This window comes from Agelaius phoeniceus, chromosome 7 (assembly GCF_051311805.1).
Source record: "Agelaius phoeniceus isolate bAgePho1 chromosome 7, bAgePho1.hap1, whole genome shotgun sequence".
In the NCBI taxonomy this organism is placed as follows: Eukaryota; Metazoa; Chordata; class Aves; order Passeriformes; family Icteridae; genus Agelaius; species Agelaius phoeniceus.
In genome coordinates, this window is record NC_135271.1 from 28,061,798 (window position 1) to 28,085,028 (window position 23,231).

At 36.4% G+C, this 23,231-nt stretch overlaps 1 protein-coding gene across 1 annotated transcript in view; it reads left to right on the forward strand.

Annotated features, from left to right (window-relative positions):
• The window catches only part of TTN (titin), a 234,957-nt gene that overhangs the window by 104,991 nt on the left and 106,735 nt on the right, over positions 1-23,231 (forward strand). The window contains exons 140-169 of the mRNA XM_077181862.1: positions 890-991; positions 1,205-1,283; positions 1,611-1,693; positions 1,908-1,991; positions 2,223-2,306; positions 2,534-2,866; positions 3,491-3,565; positions 4,485-4,568; positions 5,033-5,113; positions 5,745-5,828; positions 6,528-6,611; positions 6,808-6,888; positions 7,790-7,870; positions 8,356-8,436; positions 8,641-8,751; positions 10,127-10,207; positions 11,583-11,666; positions 11,994-12,116; positions 12,895-14,673; positions 16,598-16,681; positions 17,290-17,400; positions 17,753-17,857; positions 18,112-18,195; positions 19,148-19,231; positions 19,495-19,578; positions 19,840-19,950; positions 20,120-20,356; positions 21,611-21,694; positions 22,200-22,298; positions 22,834-22,908. Coding sequence (XP_077037977.1) covers positions 890-991; positions 1,205-1,283; positions 1,611-1,693; positions 1,908-1,991; positions 2,223-2,306; positions 2,534-2,866; positions 3,491-3,565; positions 4,485-4,568; positions 5,033-5,113; positions 5,745-5,828; positions 6,528-6,611; positions 6,808-6,888; positions 7,790-7,870; positions 8,356-8,436; positions 8,641-8,751; positions 10,127-10,207; positions 11,583-11,666; positions 11,994-12,116; positions 12,895-14,673; positions 16,598-16,681; positions 17,290-17,400; positions 17,753-17,857; positions 18,112-18,195; positions 19,148-19,231; positions 19,495-19,578; positions 19,840-19,950; positions 20,120-20,356; positions 21,611-21,694; positions 22,200-22,298; positions 22,834-22,908 — 4,752 coding nt within the window. The remainder of the gene's footprint in view (positions 1-889; positions 992-1,204; positions 1,284-1,610; positions 1,694-1,907; positions 1,992-2,222; positions 2,307-2,533; positions 2,867-3,490; positions 3,566-4,484; positions 4,569-5,032; positions 5,114-5,744; positions 5,829-6,527; positions 6,612-6,807; positions 6,889-7,789; positions 7,871-8,355; positions 8,437-8,640; positions 8,752-10,126; positions 10,208-11,582; positions 11,667-11,993; positions 12,117-12,894; positions 14,674-16,597; positions 16,682-17,289; positions 17,401-17,752; positions 17,858-18,111; positions 18,196-19,147; positions 19,232-19,494; positions 19,579-19,839; positions 19,951-20,119; positions 20,357-21,610; positions 21,695-22,199; positions 22,299-22,833; positions 22,909-23,231) is intronic.

Below are 23,231 nucleotides of genomic sequence, written 5' to 3' on the forward strand. Positions count from 1 at the left end.
GCAGATAACTCCTGTCCCTCTTTTTTTTCATATTTCAGTGGAACCTAATTTTAACATTCAATTTATACTCGAGTGAATTCAGGTTCTGCTGTTCCCCTGCAGTGAGCAGTGCTAGGGCTCAGACAGGGCTTGTCTATTCTGTTATTGACTGCAGCCAGCTGAGAATCAGGCCTTGAATCATCTGCTTTTTTCCACTTTCAGTGGTTACTGTGAATGAAATAATTCCTTGTGATATTATCATCCAGAAATAATTTCTAAAGTAATATAAATTTTCTTTAAACAAAATAGCTGAAATTAAATTTTATGGCCCTTTACTTGGAAATTCTTTAATTTAGGGAGATCACTCTTACATATATCTTGAGAATAAGCTATATTCTCAAGGGTTTTAGCTAAAATTATACAAAAATAACATCAATATATAACTCATCATACTAATAACCAGATCCTATGCCCTAAATGTGAAATTCGAAGTGGAAGTAGACTATTGCAAAGGCCACAGTTAGATGACAAGAAGATTCTACCTCAGCAGCTGAGTAATTTAGAAAAAAAAAAAAAAAGAAAAGAAAAGCAGACACTGGAAAGTTTTTATGTAAAAAACCTTAATGCTAATAATGTTTTCTAACTGTGGTTTGTAGCATATCTTGCTAATATTTTCTGATGGCAATGACACTGTGGAATTACAAACTGGGCAAAAGTGCTAGTCCTCATATAAGACTTGCAACACAATTACACATCCCTGGTTTCAGGGAGTAAAAAACACCCAGTAGTTTCCCCTATTTTTTATTTCTATTTCTATTGTTACTTTAAAGTTGGTGTCTTTGTGTTTTATGTTATGGATTTTTCTTTGTGATGTCATGAAAGTAAAGTTCTTAAAACAATATCTTCAAAGTGCCTGAAGTTGCAAAGAAAGTTGTGTCTGAAGAAAAGGTTCCCATTTTTGCTCCTGAGGAAGAAGAAGAATTTATTCCAGAGGAAATTGTACCAGAAAAAGGTACATGATCTTTTCTTGTCACTCATGGCATCTTTTGTGTTCATTAAAATTCACCTCAATTTCTTGTTCTAAGTTTTATGTAACTCTTATATATGTTTTAGGGGGAGTTCGTGGTCTTGTTCTATGTTTTTGTTTTTTTCTTGTTTCCGTGTTCATGTTTTTACTGTTCCAAAAGCAATTTTAACACGTGTTTGCAAAATAATATCTTTAAAGAACCAGAGATTCCTAAGAAACCTGTCCCAAAGGAAAAAACACCTGTACCTCCACCTGAGAAACTGGAGCTTCCTCCAGCAAAAGATGCATAAGTTACCAATATGTTGTTATTCATTTTCTCTGTTTAGTTTGTTTATTATTTATGTTAGCTTTGTGTCCCTGCTGCATTTCTGTATTGATATCTATCTCAGAGTGCTTGTCAAATTCCTAGCACAAAACAAACTCTAAAACTATTTGAGTTGCTCAAGAAGTCTGCCCATGGATGTAAAGTGTCTTTTGTTTGAATTTCTGTTTCATCTTTTGAAAATATATTCTGCAGATCAGTTCTTATTATGTCTCTTTGTACATGTTTTCTGTTCTCTTTCTCATGCTACTGGTGGATGACATTCTTAAAATAAAATGTCTTTAAAGTGCCTGAGATGCCTAAGAAACCCATTCCTGAAGTGAAAGAACCTGTTCCTAAAAAGGTGCCAGCTCCATCAGCCAAAGGTACTGCAGACTGTAAATGCTGTTATGGTTAACTGATAATATTCTTGATCCAAGTTGAGTTTAGCAAGGGACACTTAACTATTTCTGTCCTGTATTGTATTTGTCACTATAGTATTTGTTTGTACGTTTCTGCTCTGTTGTTCATAAACTTCTGGCTTTCTGTCCATTTAAAAATTGTGCAAAAGTACACTGAAGTTAGGTTTTATCTTTAAAGTACCCAAGATGCCTAAGAAGGTTGCTCCTGAAGAGAAGGTGCGGGTTGCTCCTGCTGAAAAAGTGGAGGTTCCAGCTACAAAAGGTATATGTCCTCCTTATAATTAATATTTATGCTAGGAATACTCTTGACCTTCTTCTTTCTAACTTTTGTCTCTGTTGTACAAGATCTTTGTTTGAATTTATGTTTAAACTCTTCATTTTCAATGTTTGTGTTGTTGAACCATAAAGCTGTGTTTCTTGTGCTTTTCTGCTTACATTGCTCTAAGGTGATTTGTTGTTTTTAAATTCCTAAACAAAATCTGTATCTTTTAAGTCACGGAGGTGCGTAAAAGAGCTGTGGCAGAAGAGAAAGTGCAAGCTGTTGTGCCCAAACCCAAAGAACCGACACCAACCAAAGGTACAGGTATATTTCCTCTTATTTTTCCCAAAGATTTTTTGTCCTCTTCATTCTAAAATCTTTTATAATATACATATTTTTTAAGAAGCATAGTTTTATAATTTAATGTAACTTATGCTTGAGGTTGTCATGCATATTCTCTGTTCTTTGTCAGTTATCTTGTCTAACTGTAAAAAAAAAAAATTTAGAATAATTGTCAGGCAGTAACAATGATACTGTTTCTAAAGTGCCCGAAGTATCCAAGAAACTTGTACGGAAAGAAAAAGTCCCTGCTCCTGCACCTGCGGTGGAGAAGTATGAGTATGCCTATGAAGAATATGAGAAGTATGAGACATATGAAACCATTGAAGAATTTGAGAAGATTCAGGAAGCTGAAGAAGTTGAGGCATACGAGGAACCTGAAGAACCTGAGGGGTATAAGGAAATTCTGGAACACGAATATGAAGTAGAGGCTGAGGAGGAAGATGTCTATGAACAGTATGAGTTTAAGGAGAAGGAAGAGATCTATGAGAAGTATGAGGAGGTATATGAGGAGGCTTATGAGACCAAACCAGCTATAGGTAAATCAAGTCATGACTTCTTTGTTCTTATAGTGTGGTGAGTTTTCAGTTGCTGCTTAAGCCTCCTATGGGCGTTTATTTATATTTTGCCTTGTTTGTAGTCCTATGTGTGTCTGTTGCTGGTAATGATAAACCCATTCAGAGTTTGTCTCTATCCTAGTGCTTCCTAAGCAATTCCCTTCCCTGTAAAATGGGAGGGTTCCCTATCTGACTGCCCAAGAGTGAACTAGCAGATATATAACACAAGCAGAGAAAATGTTAATCTTATTATGTAATTCAGCTTCAACCTGAATTACTGTTTATGCATTAATATTTAATTCTTTTGTCCAGTTCAGGTTCTTTGAGTTATAAAGATATTAGGACTCATTTAGAACCTTCTTTCCCATAATTTAAATTTATGATCATAGGATCCCTCACACCAAACAGAAAGTGCATCTACATTGTACTAAATAGATGTACATTGATATTTCTTATTTCATTACTCAAGAATTCTGAGATAACTGCTCCCTCTTTTTATGCATGAATTATGAGATGGCTCCTCTACAAATGAGTGATTGCTCTGCTTGCTGTTTTTATGTGTTTCTTCATAAATAACTTATAATCCAAAATGACATATTTTTAAAGTGCCTGAGTTGCCCAAAAGACCTCTGCCAGAAGAAAAAGTACCTGCTCTTAAAAGAGAAGCTCCACCAGCTAAAGGTACATCATCCATCAGATAAATTTGAAAACACAGCCTTCTGCATGAGTCTCTGAATCCCCAAATCCAGTACTTTACCTGTTCTGACTTGACTGCTAGACTCTTAGCTTTCTTTCACAGTACTGTTAAAGACAAATTACAAAAAAAAAAAAAATTATTTAATAAACAAAAATCAAGCAAATTACTTCCTGGAGACAAAGGGAATGAAGTTAGTAACTTAATTTAATTTTTGCCATCACAACGTATGTGATATTTTAAAGCTCATTGTTAAAACTCTAGTTTCCTGCAGAATCCTAAAAACCTAGAACTTTTTTTAAATTAATGATGTGCTGCAGTGTGTGCTATCTTAATAGGTATTCTCTGTATCAGGCTTTATGAAACATAAGTGTCATGAATAGCAATTGTCAGCAAGTGCTTGAGAAGTTACTGCACTAGTCTAGAGTTCTGTAATTTTCTGTTCAGAGCACTAAATTTGCCAGGAATTTGTTTTAAACTAACTTTTATAGTTATTTCTCATATGAATTGTCAGAATGAAATCAGTGGGAAAAGGTGGGTCAGTTTGCTTGTTTGTTTTTACAAAAAAGCTTGGAGTTATTTGATAGGAAATTGAAACCTTACTGTATTCCCAGCTGCCATTAATTACAGCTGATAGCACATGAAACCTAATTGTTAAGGCTTATCCCCATTCAAAATTCATTCAACAGCAGTGTTTTTCTTTCACTGAATACTGAAACTCTGGCTGCATTAATCCAAGCAAAACAATCCAGATAGTTGGCCTCTTTTCTACAAAATGTATTTATTCATTTAAGAAATATTTTTGTGTTCTGACTGTTTGCGTTGTTTGCTTTTTGTTTAACTTCTATTCTTACATTATACTCATACTGCAAACATTCTTAAAAAAAACTACCAATGTCTTTAAAGTGCCAGCAGTGCCAAAGAAACCTGTTCCAAAAGAGAAAGTACCACCTGCTGTTCCTAAAAAGGAAACACCTCCACCTGCTAAAGGTATACTTCCTCTTCATTGTCCTTGTGAAACATGAACTCTAATGTCAGTCTTTTGTCCTCATTATTTGTTGAGAAACATGTGCATGTTTTATGTCCTCACGGTGGGTCTTTTTTCATTTGTTTGTCATTGAGTCTTTTTTGCCTGTTTGTTTCAACTCATTTGTTGAAAACATGTTAGTCACTTTAAAAATGTGTGTTCTGTCATTAATTTGCACATGAAAAAAGTTCAGAAAGAAATAATAGCTTTATTTCTTCTGGAAAGGAAGAAGAAAAAGTAATCTTTCAAGAATGTAATTTTTAATATGTTATTCTTCTGTCTAATCTTCAAAATTAACATAAATGTTCTTTCAGGAAGGATTTAATTCTTTGATGTTTCAAGAATCTTCCTTGCTAGACTTGCTCTTCTTCTTTTTAACTTCTTTCAAGTAGCTTTGAAAGCCCTAAAAGTAAATTATATCTTAAAGGGCCAGATGATTTCAAAAGACCTGTCCCTGAAGAAAAGAAACCTACACGTACACCTGAAATAGAAGTTCCACCAATGAAAGGTAAAGGAGCCTTTGATATGAGATTTTATGAAAAGGAAATAGTTGTGCCATTTTTTCCCAGCTAACATCACTAAAACCTGTCATGTTTTTTACACCACTGCAATCTCTAAGTGGAGATTGAAATCTCAGTGATAAATCCCAAACTCTGGGGCAAACATTTCAAACATATGCTAGACAGTAAATCCCTGAATTTATGAATGAAAACATGCTGAGGAGGTATTGCTGCTTACAACACCAGTATGTAAAGCTTCAGTGCTTTTCTATTTATAATATAGCTGTGAATTTAGTTTAAACTGGGGTTTTGATACCAATACAAGGTCATGATATTGGTGAAGAAGTAACAGAGCAAGAGCCAGTAAGTTAAGGCTATTAAAGCTGTTGCATCAACCAGAAGTAAGAGCATGACTATGCAGTAAGGAAAGCAAATGGCTCTCTCTTTGAGAGCTGAAACCATAAATTTCTTCACATAGTTCATTGTTCTAGGATGGCAGTTCTAGAACTGTATCATACTTAATTCTTGAAAAGTTTCCAAGACCTCAAAACAACTTAGTTTTCTGGGTTTATTTCTGTTTGGGATATTAAAAGTTGAAAATTACTTTGAAGTTACTAAAAAAAGCTAATATCTTTGAAGTTCCTGAGTTTCATAAGAGAGCTGTCCTTGAAGAGAAAGTACCCAGCATTATCCCTAGAGAAGAGGAGCCTCCTTTATATGAAGGTACATCAATGACTCATTTACCAAATCGTCAGTTGAAGACAATATATCAAGTCATGCTCTATATTATTCTGTAAAATATGAGCTATTTTTAATTCAATTTTAAAACTATTTAAAAGAAGCTTATATCAATATCTTTCAGACCATCTATGTCCTCAAATTTAGATATAATTCAGCATTTAAAAAAATTTTAAACTTAAAACCTTACGCTAAATGTAAAAATGGAGTTTAACATTTTAAAAATGCTATACTTTTTTCCTCGAGTAGAGTGAAAAAGATACATAAAGAAAAGAGAAGCTAAGTTTCTGATTCAGGAAGCACTTGAGTCACATTGGAGCAAAGAAATGAACTTAAGTAGACATTGGTTTAAGAGCCATCCTGAACAACACCTAATTTTTGAGTTGCAATGGAGATAGTCAACTCCAAATGAAGACATACGAAATTCAGTTACAAACTCTATCTAATAGACAGAACTAAGAAACTAGAAAATAAAATGAAATATTTCTGTAAACATATATTTTACTAATTAGGAATGGTAACTTTCAGCAGTAGTAAGTCAATGATCAGGCTGAAAGATATTTAAATAACTTATGCTCAAACAGCTCTTTGTCCATATGCATTTCTGCATGTTTTCATTTTGTCTTTCTACTCCTGTCTTGTAACTAATATTAAAATATGTAAAATAAACTAATATCTTTAAAGAACCTGAAGGTTATGGAGAAGTTCCAACAGAAGAAAAGATGCCTTTTATTACTCCTAGTGAACCAGAAGCTCCAGCAGCTAAAGGTAAACCAACTCTTCAAGCAATCTGTAAAGCAACACATTCCTACAAATTATCCATCTTCATCATTCCATCTGTGTGCTAATCTGTTATTTAATGTTTTCATTCTAATGTTTCTTTAGATGCTATGTGTCTGTTGCTTCTTTGCTACTTACACTTTGTGTATTTTAATGTTCTTTAAAAAATTTAATATCTTTGAAGTATCTGCAGTGACAAAGAAAACTGTCCCACCTAAGAAAATAACTGCTGCTGTACCTGCAGAAGAAGCTCCTCCAGCTAAAGGTACATTACCTCCAAATTAACCCTCTCTAACCTCTTATGAAAGTGAGATATCAAATAAGGAACTCAGCTTGCTTTTTTTCCTTAAACAACACAACTAGATGCTAGAGACACTTTACAGTTGGTTTTTATTTTTTTCCTATAAGTAGTTGCTTAAACAGATTGATACATTCTGCAACAATTTAAAATTTAGGAAGACTAAATTAGACACAGAAATTTAATAGGCATGAGAGTCACGGATTAGTCTTATATTTTTTCGACTTCATATCTCATGTTCTATTTCTCAAAATATTTTCTCTGACAATATATTGGGAAAAAATCTAAAAGTTTGTGAGAGAAGCTTATTTTCAGAAGGACTCTTTGTAGTCATGTAGAGGGCCTAAAGAAAGTCAGGATTAAGGTATCACTTTAAATCAGGACAAAATAGAAAGCCACAAAATTTTTAATAGAAACATAATTTTGTTATATGATTCCAGAATTGAAGAGCCCTATACATGTTGGAACCCTAAAAATTACTTAATTGAACTGGAGTTTTGCCTTGCTTTTATGGGTAATTTTTAAATTTCATAAAAGAAAACCCTTTTTAGTGCCTAAAGTTCTTAAACATACACATACACATGCACACAAAAACATCCCACCAACAAACAAACAAAACCAGGAAAAACAAACAAAAACCCAAACATAAAAAAAACCTCCTACCATCTTTTCAGAGAAGAGCATATCCAGAACCATAAATACTAGGAGTTAGAAAATTACCAGACTCCAGAAGGTGAAGTTGTTAAGTTTTATTCACATTTCAATACCACATATTTTTCCTATTGTTCTAGTAGATTTAATTTTTTTTTACAAAATTGTATTACTTATTTCATTATGCAAATTTCTAAAATAAGCCAATATTTTTAAGTTCCTGAAGTACGAAAGAAAGCTGTCCACAAAGAAAAAATACCTCCTGCTGTACCTAAAGAAGAACCTGCACACTTTACAGGTACAAGAAATTTTAAGTTTATTTGAAGAATTAAAAACACGTTTTCATATATAAATTATTTTGAGAGCATTCTGTTTATCGTGAACTTAACAATTTTGGTTACTTGCAACAGTAAAAAGTAATTAAAAAAACTATTGTCTGTAGATGTTCTTAAAATTAAGTGCTACTTGAGATCAGCCCAAAGGGGAAAAAAATAAAGAAAAAGTGACATAACTGAGATAGACATATCTCTGCACTCAGGGTAGTAGCTCAATTTAGGACACATCACACATCTTTTTTCTGACAAACTGCAGAGTTCAGGTCGGTGAGGGATTTTTCACCCCTTATTTGAAAGCATTCTAATTTTGCACATGGATGTAAAATAAACCTGGATGTGTTCAGAGGAGCTTGAATATTTTATTATGTTTGTTATTTATCTAACATGTTGTCTTGTTTTCTGAAGATACTCTAAGTTAATTTAAGTGTTTAAACTAATATCTTTCAAGTACATGAAGTTTATGAGGAGATTCACATAGAAGAAGAAATTTCTACTGTTCATAGGAAAGAGGAGGCTCCACCATCTAGAGGTATATGCCTTCTTCATCACCTCTTCCTACAATCTGCTAAGTCTTGAACTCCAGGAAAATTAAATTATTCATGTTTGTGTTTTAGTCCTTGTTCAGCATAATTCATATTTGTATTCATTCTTTCAGTACCTTACTTATATGAAAAATTTGAGATTTTTCATGACATGTTTTTCTCTCATTAATTTGAACTAATATCTTTTAAAGTGCCTGCAGCCATTAGGAAAGCTGTTCCAGAAGAAAAAGTACCTATTGTTAAGCCTAAAAAACCAGAACCCACTGCTGTGCCTAAAAGACCAGAATCTCCACCATCTAAAGGTACTTTGAGAGCCTGGTAGAACTGAGGTCTTTCACTGATAAAAATCTTTACTTTTTTCTTTTTCTTACATAGTTTCTGATTTTATAGTTCATGGTCCACATGTCAGATTTGTGGCGTTTATGTTGTATATGTCCCATTTTCTGTTTCTTAAGTTGTGTTTAAGTCATAAAATCAAAATCAGTAAATAGCTTTCAAGTGTCTGAATTGCCTATAAAAAGTATTCCTGAAGAAAAACTCGGCCTAAAAAGCCAGAAGCTGCCAAAGGTATAGGTCAGCATATCCTTTCATTCTTTTTCTACAAGTTTCTTCTGTCCCTTGTACTGTTGCTGTCAAATTATTAAAAATTAATTGAGTTGATCTATTTATTCCACCCAAGAATAACCTAGATATTGTATCAGAAGCCAGTGAAAGGGACTAGAAATAAGGAAAGCTCCAGCCATGTTAACACACAATGACATTTACAGAACGTTTTCACTTTTTGGGTACAGCCTCAGAAATTTGATCATACACTAGCAAGAAGTACATCCTATCCCTCTGTTTCACATTGCTCACGTTAAACTTTGGGGTCAATTGATTTCATTTTGAATGGAAGTAGAATTTGCACAGAAACCAGCTGTTACAATTCAATTCATTCAGGTGTTTTAAAAGCCTGTCAGAAGTGGCAGTTTGAGTGGCAATAACAACTGTCAAGCAGCACAGCTTATCCCACCCTAGTCATTATCACATAGCACTGCCAAGCACAGAACTGTTATGTATGACATTTAAAAGGTATTTCATTGAAGTTCAACTTTTGCCATGACTTCTTTAGCTTGGTTGCATCTTTATGGGGAGCATAGCAAATCTAAACCTGCTTGACAACAGATACCAAGCAAAGTCACTTCCAACTTATTCTTTGCCAGAGGGGTAGAACCATGAAGACTTCTCAGAAATTGTAACTTTTGTCAAAGCATCCTTATCCATCTACTTGTTTTGTCACATCCTTATATATCAATGTGTTTTGTCTTATGTCTCTGTATTGAATGTTTAATTTTTGTAATTTTAAAAACTACACTAATGTCTTTAATGTGTACAAGGTACCTAAGAAATCAATAAATACTGTTATATCTAAAATACCAAGGGTAACACTATCTAAAGCTTATATGTCAATAATAGTGTCTTTCAGAGGAGGAGATTTTTCTCTTGAGCATTAGAGTTTATAGCAAGACTCATTTATCATAATCCAATTAGTGTGTAATTGTATACAACGCTTTTTGCATGACATCTCTCTTTTTACATTTTTCCTTCTGATATGCTTCTTGTGATCCTCTTTCTCCTTTACAATGTACATATTTTAAATGCTTTAATTTTAAAAAATGAATGCTGTTTTCTTTAAAGTGCCAGAGGTGCCCAAGAAAATTCCAGAAGAGAAAGTGCCCACTGCTGTTCCTAAAAAACCAGAACCACCACCAGCCAAAGGTATGTTGTGCTACAGAAAACTAAAATTTGGAAGAGGAAAAACACCTCTATCTTGATTGTGCAGATTAGTTATCTGATTGCTTGTTTGTGTTTTCCTGTTACTTTTACTTTCTGCACCCATATTGTTCTATATATGTTACTGTGTTTAAAATTCTTCTCTTTTGAATCATAGTTGTAATCTGTACCAGAGTGTTAGAAATATTGAAGTAGAAATATTGAGCAGAAATGAGATTGACACTTGAGAACAAAGGAGAAATCTTAGGAGAAGAGGAGAAAAGATGGCCTCTGTGATGTAAAATTGTCCTGACTGACAATGCAAAACTAGCCCCAAAAGAGAGCATAGAATGAGTGATAGAGATGTCTAATATAGAAGAAAACTTGTGTGCAGAGACAAAAAAATTGATACCAAGAAGTCATCACACACAGAAGAATGTGACAAGGAATGCAAAATAGACAATGTCAGTCTCAGTCAAATAGAGATTTGGGAGATGTTTGAATAAAATGGAAAAATAATCTGATGTAGAAGAAGAAACTCCAGAAGACTGAGGTGTTTCCTGAGGCTTTACAGAGACATAAAATAACCTTAAGACAATAAACAAATCAAATCAGAGGTTTTATTAAGAACTTTGGCAATTTCTACTGAAAAGTTTTGAACATAACTGTAAAATTCTATATAATAACTGAAAATAATCTGTTTCCTAAAGGGCCTTAAGGACCCAAGGAAGTAGATGTCAAACAAAAATTCAAAGCTCCTGTGCCTAAAACCTTAAAAGTTACACTAGCTAAAGATACCTGATGTTATGACAAAAGTACAGAATAAAAAAAATTATTTTCTTGTTTTAACAATATAGAAGACAGTATTCAAGACCTCTGTTAGCATTTTCTTGTTGTCAAAAGTTTTTCAAGTGAGAAAATGTTTTGAGTGAAAAAAGTAGATCTTTGTCGTTGTGTTTTCACTGAGATCTGCTGTTATCCTTTAGTGTTTATGAAATTCTGACAGTATAAAGTTATTGTTATTTTTCGAGTGTCTGAGGTACCAAAGGAACTGGTCCCAGAAGAGGTTTAAGTTAAAGTATCAAAGACATCAGAACATCCAGTCACTAAAGTTGTATGTAAGGAAAGAAAACCCCTTCATTTTCTACAGTACCATTTTAACATAATGGTAACTTACTTTTACTATTAATGTCTTATAAATTTTTTTTGTTGTTTCAATTGTAGTTTTTGCATCTGTAACTCAGTGAGGCAACAGAGGGAGTTTTCTCTAGGGAAAGGAGAAATTACATCACTCATGCTTTTGAAGTGCCTGAGATTTACTTTTTCTTAATGTCCGAATGCTGCAGACATACATAAATAAAATTAACTGCTTTTTTTAAAGTGCCTGAGGTGCCCAAGAAAGTGATTTCAGAAGAAAAAATACACATTGAAGTTCCTAAAAAACCAGAACCTCCACCAGCCAAAGGTATATGTTCAACAGTAATAAGACTGCACAAAAACATTAATCTGTTTCTCCAAATATTATCTTGCTTATGTTTGTGTTAGTAGCTTTTTTGTATACTTTATAAGTGTTACAAACTGTGTTGTCTTCTTCCTTTGTGAATAGCTCCTGGTGACAGTGGCTACTAATAGTGTGTGTAAAGCAATATGAAAAAAACCAACAACAAAATGGTTTATAAGGGTGGGCTTTTTTCTGATGCTGTTAGCTATTTTTTTACTTTGGAGCTATTATTGTCTTTTTAATTCCTATTCTTCAAATTCCTGAAATTAAAACAAACAAATATCTTTAAAGAACCCGAGGTGCCGAAGAAAGTTGTTCCAGAAAAGAAAATACCTGTGCAAAAAATACCAGAACCTGTGGTTGTCCCAGAACCAGAGGCTGCACCTGAAGAACCAGAACTCCCACCAAAAGAAGGTAAATCTCAACACTAATAAAATAACAAAAGTAATGTTTTTCCTCTTTTCTTTAACATGTAATTATCCAAGCCTTCTGTTTCCTGAAATTTGAAATTCTGCTTGTTCTAGTTATCTATATATATATAGATATTTGAAATAGACACACATGATTGTTTTTGAAAAAATCTAGTGGCAAATATTGGATGTCTGAATTGCCTGTATGTTATTCTTGCTATTATTCTACTTCAGTTCTTCTTACTATTTTTGCATATTGCTATTCTACCTGCTTGTGTTCAAGAAAACCAACACAGCTAATAACTTAAAAGTTATAATAGGAGAAGAAAACAAAGTACCCATTCTAGTAGCTAAGAGGAGAAGTTATCAATTTAATTGAAATACCAGCAGTTCCACCAAGAAAAACTAGATGCCATCACTGCTGTTTCTTGAAAGAATCTTCAGCTTATTGCCTGCAGTGCAATTAATATCTTTTGTCCTGTCCATTCTGTTGACAATTATCATGGCTTTTACTTATATCTTAAGTTATATTATTAGTGCATGTGTGTACTTCCATATGGGAGCGTGAGTTTTGTGAGGCAGAGTGTGTGTATGTACTCTTGAGAGAAAAGCCAAAATGTTCTATATTCATCTTTTAAAAGGCCAGCATAAATGATTGATATCTGATATGTTTTTAATACTTCATCACAACTGTCTTTTTATGTTTCATGGTTGGCTTAATTTTGGTATGATTGTCCGTGCAGCTCTTAAATTTAGAACTAATATCTTTTATGTACATAAAGCAACCAAGACAACTTTGCCAGAAAAGAAAGTACCTGTTCCAGTTCCTCAAGAACCAAAGTCCATTGCAGGAAAGGCAACACCAAAGCCTCAAGAGAAAGCAAAGCCTTTGGAACCGCAAAAACCAGAAGTGGCTGGAGTGGCCCGAAAACTAAAGCCTGTAAAAGCAGTTCAAAAACTAGAGCCTGATCTGACATCTGAGCAGCCTGAGACTGTTTTGACACACCAAAAATCAGAATCTGTTGTAGCATCCCAAAAAACAGAGCATATTGTGTTCCCTGAGAAACCAGAGTTTGTTGTGGTACCTGAGGAACCCAAGCCTGATGTAGAACCCGAAAAACTAAAACATGGCGTGATGCCCCCAAAACAGAAGCCCATTGTGGAATCCCAAAAACTAGCCCAGGTTGTAGTGCTTGAGAAACAAGAATTTGTTGAGGTACCTGAGGAACTCAAGCCTGATGCTGAACCCGAAAAAGTAAAATATGGTGTGATGCCCCTAGAACAGAAGCCCATTGTGGAATTCCAAAAAGTAGCACATGTGGAAGTGCTTGAAAAACAAGAGTTTGTTGTGGTACCTGAAGAACCCATGCCAGATGTAGAACCCAAAAAACTAAAATATGGCGTGATGCCCCCAAAACAGAAGCCTGTTGTAGAATCCCAAAAACCAAAGCGTGTTATAGTGCCTGAGAAACCAGAGTCTGCTGTGGTACCTGAGGAACCCAAGCCTGATGTAGAACCCGAAAAACTAAAACATGGTGTGACACCCCCAAAACAGAAGCTCATTGTGGAATCCCAAAAACTAGCCCAGGTTGTAGCACTTGAGGAACCAGAGTTTGTTGTGGTACCTGAGGAACCCAAGCCTGATGTAGAGCCCCAAAAACTAAAACTGAAATATGGTGTGATGCCCCCAAAACAGAAGCCCATTGTGGAATTCCAAAAAGTAGCACATGTAGAAGTGCTTGAAAAACAAGAGTTTGTTGTGGTACCTGAGGAACCCAAGCCTGATGTAGAACCCAAAAAACTAAAATATGGCGTGATGCCCCTAGAACAGAAGCCCATTGTGGAATTCCAAAAAGTAGCACATGTGGAAGTGTTTGAAAAACAAGAGTTTGTTGTGGTACCTGAGGAACCCACGCCAGATGTAGAACCCGAAAAACTAAAATATGGCGTGATGCCCCCAAAACAGAAGCCCATTGTGGAATCCCAAAAACTAGCCCAGGTTGTAGTGCTTGAGAAACAAGAATTTGTTGTGGTACCTGAGGAACCCAAGTCTGATGTTCCACCCCAAAAACTAAAATATGGTGTGAAGCCCCCAGAACAAAAGCCAGTTCTAGAATCCCATAAACCAGAACCATTTATGGCCCCTGAGGAATATGAGCTCATAGTAGTGTCTGAGGAGTCAGAGACAGTTGAATCAACTCAAAAATCAAAGCGTGTAGTGGTGCCCCCCAAAACAAAACATTTTGTGCGGGTCCAAAAAACAGAGTTTGTAGCAGCTGAGGAAACAGACCTTGCTGCAGATTTCCAGAAGTCAAGGCCTACTGCAGTGTCCAGAAAATCAAAGCCTTTTGTGCCAGAACCTGTCATGGTGTCTGAGGCACCAGAAACTGTTTTAGAATCCCAAAACCTGAAGCCTTCTACACCTCTTCAAAAACCAAAGCCTGAAGTGGCATCCAAAGAACCAGAGCTGGTTTTGGCACCGGAGGAACCACCACCAGCCAAGGTGGCCGAAAAGGAGCAGCATGTTGCTGCTAAAAAGCGAGCAGCTGCACAGCCTAAAGGTATCTCTTGTGCATAGGATTTCTTTTCCTTCCCTCAAGTATGTTGTTTCACTGCTCATCTTAAAGCTTAATATATGTAACTAATATGTACTAATATCTTCAAAGAACATGCAATGCCCAAAAAGCTGTCCCAGAAAAGAAAATTTGTCTAGCTGTTCCTGAAAAAAATAAAACCTACATCAGTCAAAGCTATGTGTTATCATGAATACATGACAATCACACTGAATCTTCTTTAAGTAATATTTTAACCTCTTTTGTTCTGTCTGTCGTTTTTGATCTGTTTTAAATGATACTAACACTGAGTAAGAGTGTGTGCTAAATTATTACTTCAAAACAAGTCTGTTGTCCTCTGTGTTTCAGTCTTTGTATTTAATACTCAGTTTTATTGTAACTGTAAAATGAAATGCACTAATATCTTTGAAGTGCCTGAGATGGCTGAGAGGACTGCTCCAGAGAAGAAAGTGCCCCCTGCTCTATCTAAAAAAACAGAAGCTTCACTTCCTAAAGGTACATGTCACCACTATTATCATCATAAGTAAGGATGTTATTTGCATTTTAGGGTTATTTTAAATTCATATCAGTTTAAATTGATGTTTCACTGTTTACTCTGATATCAAAAATGTAGGAGAAATGTGCCAAATATGAATTGCTGTGCAGGGGTGTGAAATGTTTTTCTCAACTTAAACCATCCAAACTTTTGTTATACTGGGTTTATGTCATATCAAGCAGATATTATCAATTCCTGTTTATCCTCCTACCAAAAAAATGCCAAAATCTTATAGATGCAAGAGAAGGAGTTTGTAAACAGTTGTTCACATTATTAGTAGGGATGGCTTCATACATGGTTTAGTGGGACTAGGCAGTATTATATTTACAGTTAGATTTGATGATTCTAAAATTTTTTTCCAACCTTGATGATTCTATGAGGAAAGACAAAATAGACAGAAGCTAAAGGTTTCAGCAGAGAGTGGCAGTTTTAGTACATAGAGAAAAATAATCACAAATATCTCTATGTATCTGTATCACAGAGCAGAATATCTTCTTTAAACTGTTATTTCTAATTTGTCTCTATTCAGGTCATACATTAACATTTTCGACTATGGGATTTGCAAAGTTGCTACTTTGTATAAATACCATGAAAGAGCTGTAAACTTACTGTCAGCATGTAAGACAGTGAGCCTTTAAAAAGGCATTTATAATTGAAATACAAAAAAATTACTAAAGACACACTAAACTGAACACACTATCCATTGATGCAGTAATGCATCATTTAATTTCCTTTAGAACTCCCAAGCTCTGGCCAGAAAAAGCATTCCCTCTGCCATCAGATTCTCTCCATCTGAAATACAAAGACATTCCTCAAATGAAGTACCATCTCAAAGTGATGATATAATTTTTAAAAAAAATGAAATTAATATAAGAGAAAACAGTAATAAGCAACATATAGTGATTAGAATGAAAACCAGGGGATGACAGAGGGAAAATATCATAATTTAAAGCAGAGGGGGATAATGCAGAGATAGAAAAAGAAAGGTGAAGTCAACCTGAAGGATAAAAATAGTAATAGTAAAGGGGCAAGTAAAAATATGGCAATGACTGACCAGCACAGAGCGCAGTCATTTATGAAACATGACATTAGGATTCCACAAATAAATCTCTGATCATCTGTTACTAAGAAGCCAGATATATTTTCTACATTTCCACCCCGACCAAGAAACAAAGACCACACACAGATTTCCCATCTCCTGTGGGATGTCTTGGACACCCTGGTCATTCCACAGGTTGGAAGCAAAGCAGAGCTGATGGCTGAATGTAACCACAGCACTTTCTCAAAAAAGACTGTGTGCATTTACTACTGGTTGCTGTATTGTTACATAGCCATCTGCAGTGCCCACAAAACTAAAATACACTAATATCTTTGAAGTTCCCAAGGTGCCCAAGAAAGGTGCTCTGGAAGAGCCTACACCTGTAACTGTGCCCAAACAGCCAGAACCAGCAGCAGTTCGAGGTACCTGTGGCTTTGTGCATCAGTCCAAATGAGACTGTCCTTATTGTCTTACATGTTATTTCTGATGTCTCTTGTTGTCTGTTCATTGGTGATTTCCTGAAGTGTCTGCCCTGTGGGGGTTTGTGTGTGTGAGCCAGTGAGAGAGAGAGGTTGATGCTGTGAGACCACTTTGGTTCCCCTTCATGAGTGCATCTGCAGTCTCCATGTCACTGTGCATCCTCCTGTTGTGTGGACCAAACTGACTGCTACTAATATCTTTGAAGCACCCGAGGTGCCCCGGAAGGCTGCTCGTGAGGAAAAACTACCTGTGCCCTCTGCCAAAGCACCAGAGCTTCCAGCACCCAGAGGTACCTGTCCTCATGGATAACTTAACACAGAATGTACTGAATCCTCTTCTCCTAAGCCTTGTCCTACCCTCTCCTGGCCTGTCTCTGTTCCCTGACTGAGACTGCCAAGGCTGTGTGTGCTGGGACAGGGGTGCTGCTGCGTGGTGTGTGAGGGTCTGAGCTGGCTGCTGTGGTGTTCTGTGTCTGTGTCGCCCTGGCTGTTGTTCCTTCTTGCCATGTCTTCTCAGCTATGTAAAAGTAAATGCACTAATATCTTTGAAGTGCCTGAGGTGCCTGAAGCTGAGGTCCTGGAAGAGGAGGAAGAGGTGGAAGCAGCAGAAGAGGCGGCAGCAGTTGCTGAGCCTGGAGAGCCAGAAGTCTCTCCAGCTGGAGGTATAGGGTGGTGTCCTGCAAGAGCCTGCCATGCCCTGCCCATTGCTGCAGGGCTCAGCGTTCTTTGCCCCCCTGCACTTTTGTGGGAGGGCTGAGAGCAGCATTCTGTCATTTTGTATCTCTGTGTGTCGGCATACTCCCCACGAGAGAGGGTGGGGTTTTCCAGAAACCCCCCTATCAGCAAGCCCATATTTCTGCTCTTTGTGGCTTGTCCACCTTAAGTGGGAGTGATTGGCTGAAGAGGACACCCTGGTAGTCAGTCAAGTGTTCACTTTCCTCCTTTCCTGCTTTGCCATCTGCCTGTTTGCTGACCTTAAGCTCTGTCAAGTAAATGGGTCTAATTTCTTTAAAGTGCCTGAGGTGATTGAGGCGGAAGAGGCAGAAGAAGAGGTGCCAGTGGTCGTTCCCCCAAAACCTGTGGCTGTGCCAAAGAAACCAGAACCTCCTGAAGCTAAAGGTACATCTTTGGGAGAGAGGTTTTTTATTTTACTGTATTGATTAATATTTTCATTTGTTATTCCTTCTTTTGTGTAAGATTTGTTGTTTGTCCTTGACCCTTAACCTCTCCTGGACCAATCTTTGTGCATGACTAACCAACCCGTCACTAGAGGAATTTTATTGTGCTTAAAAATATCTAAACTCTTTGATTGAGTCTTATGATCTTTCCTACTAATTTAACTGTGAAATTAAGATGCAATAATATCTTTAAAGTGCTCAAGGTGCCCAAGAAAGCTGTCCCACAAGAAAAGATGCCTGTTGCAGTAACCAAACAACCAGAACCACCACCAGCCAAAGGTACAGGTCACTATTAGTATCATCATTAGAAAAAAAAACTTGCTTTTCTGGACTTCAGTTTAACTAATTTTTTGATGGTGATCAGAGATAGGTGCCTAAGAAAGATGAAGTGCAATGTGTAGTGTCAAAAACATAGCAGAAAAACTAGATTTAATTCCTTGAAAAAATATCTCTAGCTTACTGAATTTTTAGTAAAGTTTAAGAATTAACATTTATTGACTGTTTAGTTTAAACAGAATAGCTGTTTTTTCTGAAGAAGAGCCTGAAAATAAGTCTTGAGCTTTAAAAAAGAAGCATTATATCCCTGAGGCTTCTAATAGATGACAGCAGCAGAATAAGTTCTCTACCTCTTTAAAAGTAAGATAATGCCAATGTACTTGAGGAATTTCTGCTAGCAAAGGACTGGATATATCTAGTGATTATCTTATTAACACATTAATAGAACAAATAAAAGAAGAGAGAAGTACAAGAAGTATATCCATTTCTACAATAGAATTAAAATGAAAGGAACTGTGGAACATAAAAAGTTAGGAGGAGGTGTGAAGAATGGAAATAATTGATAGGGGATAAAACAGATGCTGATGATGAATCAATTGGTATTTCCTAAAAAAAAGTTGCAATGACAAAGTAGTCGTGATTTATATTGGCTGATACACAAATTCACTAGGATTCCACAAATAAATCTCTGATCATCTGTTACTAAGAAGCCAGATATATTTTCTACATTTCCACCCCGACCAAGAAACAAAGACCACACACAGATTTCCCATCTCCTGTGGGATGTCTTGGACACCCTGGTCATTCCACGGGTTGGAAGCAAAGCAGAGCTGATGGCTGAATGTAACCACAGCACTTTCTCAAAAAAGACTGTGTGCATTTACTACTGGTTGCTGTATTGTTACATAGCCATCTGCAGTGCCCACAAAACTAAAATACACTAATATCTTTGAAGTTCCAAAGGTGCCCAAGAAAGGTGCTCTGGAAGAGCCTACACCTGTAACTGTGCCCAAACAGCCAGAACCAGCAGCAGTTCGAGGTACCTGTGGCTTTGTGCATCAGTCCAAATGAGACTGTCCTTATTGTCTTACATGTTATTTCTGATGTCTCTTGTTGTCTGTTCATTGGTGATTTCCTGAAGTGTCTGCCCTGTGGGGGTTTGTGTGTGTGAGCCAGTGAGAGAGAGAGGTTGATGCTGTGAGACCACTTTGGTTCCCCTTCATGAGTGCATCTGCAGTCTCCATGTCACTGTGCATCCTCCTGTTGTGTGGACCAAACTGACTGCTACTAATATCTTTGAAGCACCCGAGGTGCCCCGGAAGGCTGCTCGTGAGGAAAAACTACCTGTGCCCTCTGCCAAAGCACCAGAGCTTCCAGCACCCAGAGGTACCTGTCCTCATGGATAACTTAACACAGAATGTACTGAATCCTCTTCTCCTAAGCCTTGTCCTACCCTCTCCTGGCCTGTCTCTGTTCCCTGACTGAGACTGCCAAGGCTGTGTGTGCTGGGACAGGGGTGCTGCTGCGTGGTGTGTGAGGGTCTGAGCTGGCTGCTGTGGTGTTCTGTGTCTGTGTCGCCCTGGCTGTTGTTCCTTCTTGCCATGTCTTCTCAGCTATGTAAAAGTAAATGCACTAATATCTTTGAAGTGCCTGAGGTGCCTGAAGCTGAGGTCCTGGAAGAGGAGGAAGAGGTGGAAGCAGCAGAAGAGGCGGCAGCAGTTGCTGAGCCTGGAGAGCCAGAAGTCTCTCCAGCTGAAGGTATAGGGTGGTGTCCTGCAAGAGCCTGCCATGCCCTGGACATTGCTGCAGGCTCAGTGTTCTTTGCCCCCCTGCACTTTTGTGGGAGGGCTGAGAGCAGCATTCTGTCATTTTGTCTGTTTGCATAACATTAAGCTCAGTCAGGTAAACAGATCTAATATCTTTAAAGTCCCTGAGGTGATTGAGGAGGAAGAGGCAGAAGAGGAGGTGCCAGTTGTTATTCCTCAAAAGCCTGTGGCTGTGCCCAAGAAACCTGTGGCTGTGCCCAAGAAACCTGTGGCTGTGCCCAAGAAACCTGTGGCTGTACCCAAGAAACCTGTGGCTGTACCCAAGAAACCTGTGGCTGTACCCAAGGAACCAGAGCCTGTGCCTGTCCTTAAAAAACATGAAGTTCCTTCAGTTAAAGGTACATACATCAGTGACTGAACATCTCCTTATCTCTCTTCTCTGAATACCTTTCCCCTTGTTTCACTGATGCATACATTGCCAGATGAATAATCTGATGCTTAAATTTATTATTCTTCATGTTTTGTATGCTCTCCTCTTTTTAGTCATTGCACTTTTCACTGTTATTTATATATATATGTGTCTTAATATTCAAAAAAATTAACATTTACTAATATCTTTAAAGAAACTGAAGTGCAAGAGAGAACTGTCCCAGAGGAGAAAGTGCCTCTTACAACACCTAAAAAGCCACAATTAGAAAAACCAGAGCTTCCTCCAACCAAAGGTACATATTGCCAGGAGGCATCTCCTGAGAATAAATGTTTTCTATACTCTCTCCTTTCTTTATTCATAGCTGCGTCTATAAAATTTGTCAGTTGAATGTAGCATGCCTTGAGAAAGACTGGAGCACAGCCTTTCATGGTTATGGCTACTGTTACTGTGATTTTGTGTGTGCTAGATGTCCTTGTCTTTTTATGTTTCATATGTACATTTATGTACACAAAAATAAAAGAAACCTAATTTTTTTTTTTAAAGTGGCTGAGGTACCCAAGAAACCTGTCTCAGAGGAGAAAGTACCTTTTCCTATTCCTAAAATACCTGAATCACTACCAAGTGAAGGTTTGTGCTACCCTAGACTTCACTCTAAGAACAATCTTTTGTCCCGTTCTTCTGAGTATAAGCTTTAACGTAAACATTTTCCTTTTTCTCCCATTGTGATGTTTGTAAGTTGCCCACATCATATTTTAGATTATACTAGTCAATATTTCTTGTATCTGTTAGTATATCTTCATATCTGGAAGTAAAATATAGGCTCCTGCACAGGATATGTCTCTTTTTAAGATAATATTAAGTTTCCACTAAATTGGAGTCTCTCAAAAGTTATTATTTATGTTGCTGTTATAATCTTGAATTAATTGAGAGCATTGACATTTTTATTCTTTCCTGTTATGGTAACTCATCCACAAATTTAATGTTTAGCTTATATTTTATACATAAAAAATTCTGTCCTTCATACAAGCTTCACACATGCTTAGAAAGAAAGTGGTTTTCAAAATCTTGCATTAACTGCAAAGGTAACAGATAGAATGATTACTTATCCTAACGTGTATTTGTCTGTGTCTGTTGAAGTAGATTTTAGTTATATCTGTATAACTGTTCATGTGAAACAATCTTATAATTGAAAACTTACACCAGTTGTCAATATTCTTTAAAGAATATGAAATCATAAAGGAGATTGAGCCTGAAGAAGCAGAAGAAATTCCAGTTGTAGAAGTTGAAGAAGCCTTACCAGTTGAAGGTATACCAAGTACTTCCCTAGAGGCTGCCACAGACCTTTCTTTCATCATCATCATCATCATCATCATGTGCAGATTTTTCTTGCTCTCTCATTTTTCACACATGTGCCTGTGTCTTGTAGGTCACCTCTGCATTGTAGGTCTTTCTGTGATTCTTCCATTGTTGTGTTCTGGAAGTTTTTCTGATCATTTAACTCTAAGTACAGCCTGAAGATTATTTTAAATGCTTTCATTTTGTTTCTTGTCCATAAGAGTCTTCCCATCATTTGGTTTTCTACTTTTGTTCTCATGTTATTAACATGCTTTTTAAAGTCAGCTTGGATATTTGTATTGTGTGCATGACTCAAAGCAGTAACCTAAGGCTCTTTCATACTCCCATTTAATTCAATGACATTTTTTCACTGGCTTCACTGGAAATGGAAAATGGTGGTCTTTAGGTTTGTACTACTCTTCTCATAACCACCATCATAGGAAATTTATTCTAAATCTGCCTAATGTTATTTAAAGTGCCGCAACCTGAAAAGAAGATCCCTGAAAAGCGAAAACCACCACCACCACCACCTGCTCCAAAAGAAGATATTAAACTGGCAAAAGATCTACTTAAAGGTATAATCATCTGAAGCCATAAATAATGGTGGAAACTCAATCTTTTAAAATTATACTGATGAACCTTGAAAAGCATGCTTTTAGACTATAATTTTGTGTCTTTTTTATTTCTTTTCTAATGTACTATATTTTAATGGTGCGCCTCACTAATGCTCAGTCCATCATGATTTTTTATCAGCGTTTACATGGGTTCTTTTCAATTATTACGGGTAAAAAAATTATTAAAACCATTTTAATCAAGTTAACACATTCTTCTATCCCTAACATAATTCTTCCCCCTTAACATATTCTTAAAAATGAAAAGAATCCCCAGCAATAATTTGCTGGTGTTATATGACCACGGGTTTCAGATCAATTGTGCTTCCTACAGACCATCTGACTTTTTCTAAACAGTTAATCAGCAAGGATCTTAGCTTTGCAGCTTTTCTCCTTCTTTTACATCAATACTATTAATGAGGTGTTCGGATTTTTTAGAACACTACTTTCTTTTTGGAGTCTAATATGTGTTGTAAAATTCAAATAATTTTCTTTAAAGCTCCTGAGGCAAGGAAGAAAGTTGTGGCTGCAAAACCTGGTGAGCCTCCGAAATTGGAACCTCCACCTGCTAAAGGTACCTAGCTAATATAAGACTCTAGCTTAAAATAATCCTCTCATGACCCCAAAGTTGTAGTTCTTAGTATCTTCTTGTTTAATTTCCTCAAATGTATCAAAACACTGTCTATGTTAGAATGCTCAACATGCATACCCTTCTTGGGCATATGTGTTTGTGTTATATTTATGTCCACTTTAATCATACATCATGCAATCTGTGAGATGTAAGAGACAGAAACACAGAAAAATGAGTTTTTATGAGTTTTATCACTTGTGTAGGTGCTCACTTTGGTTTTCTGCTTAGATACAAATACAAAATAAAATACTCTTTAAATGTATACA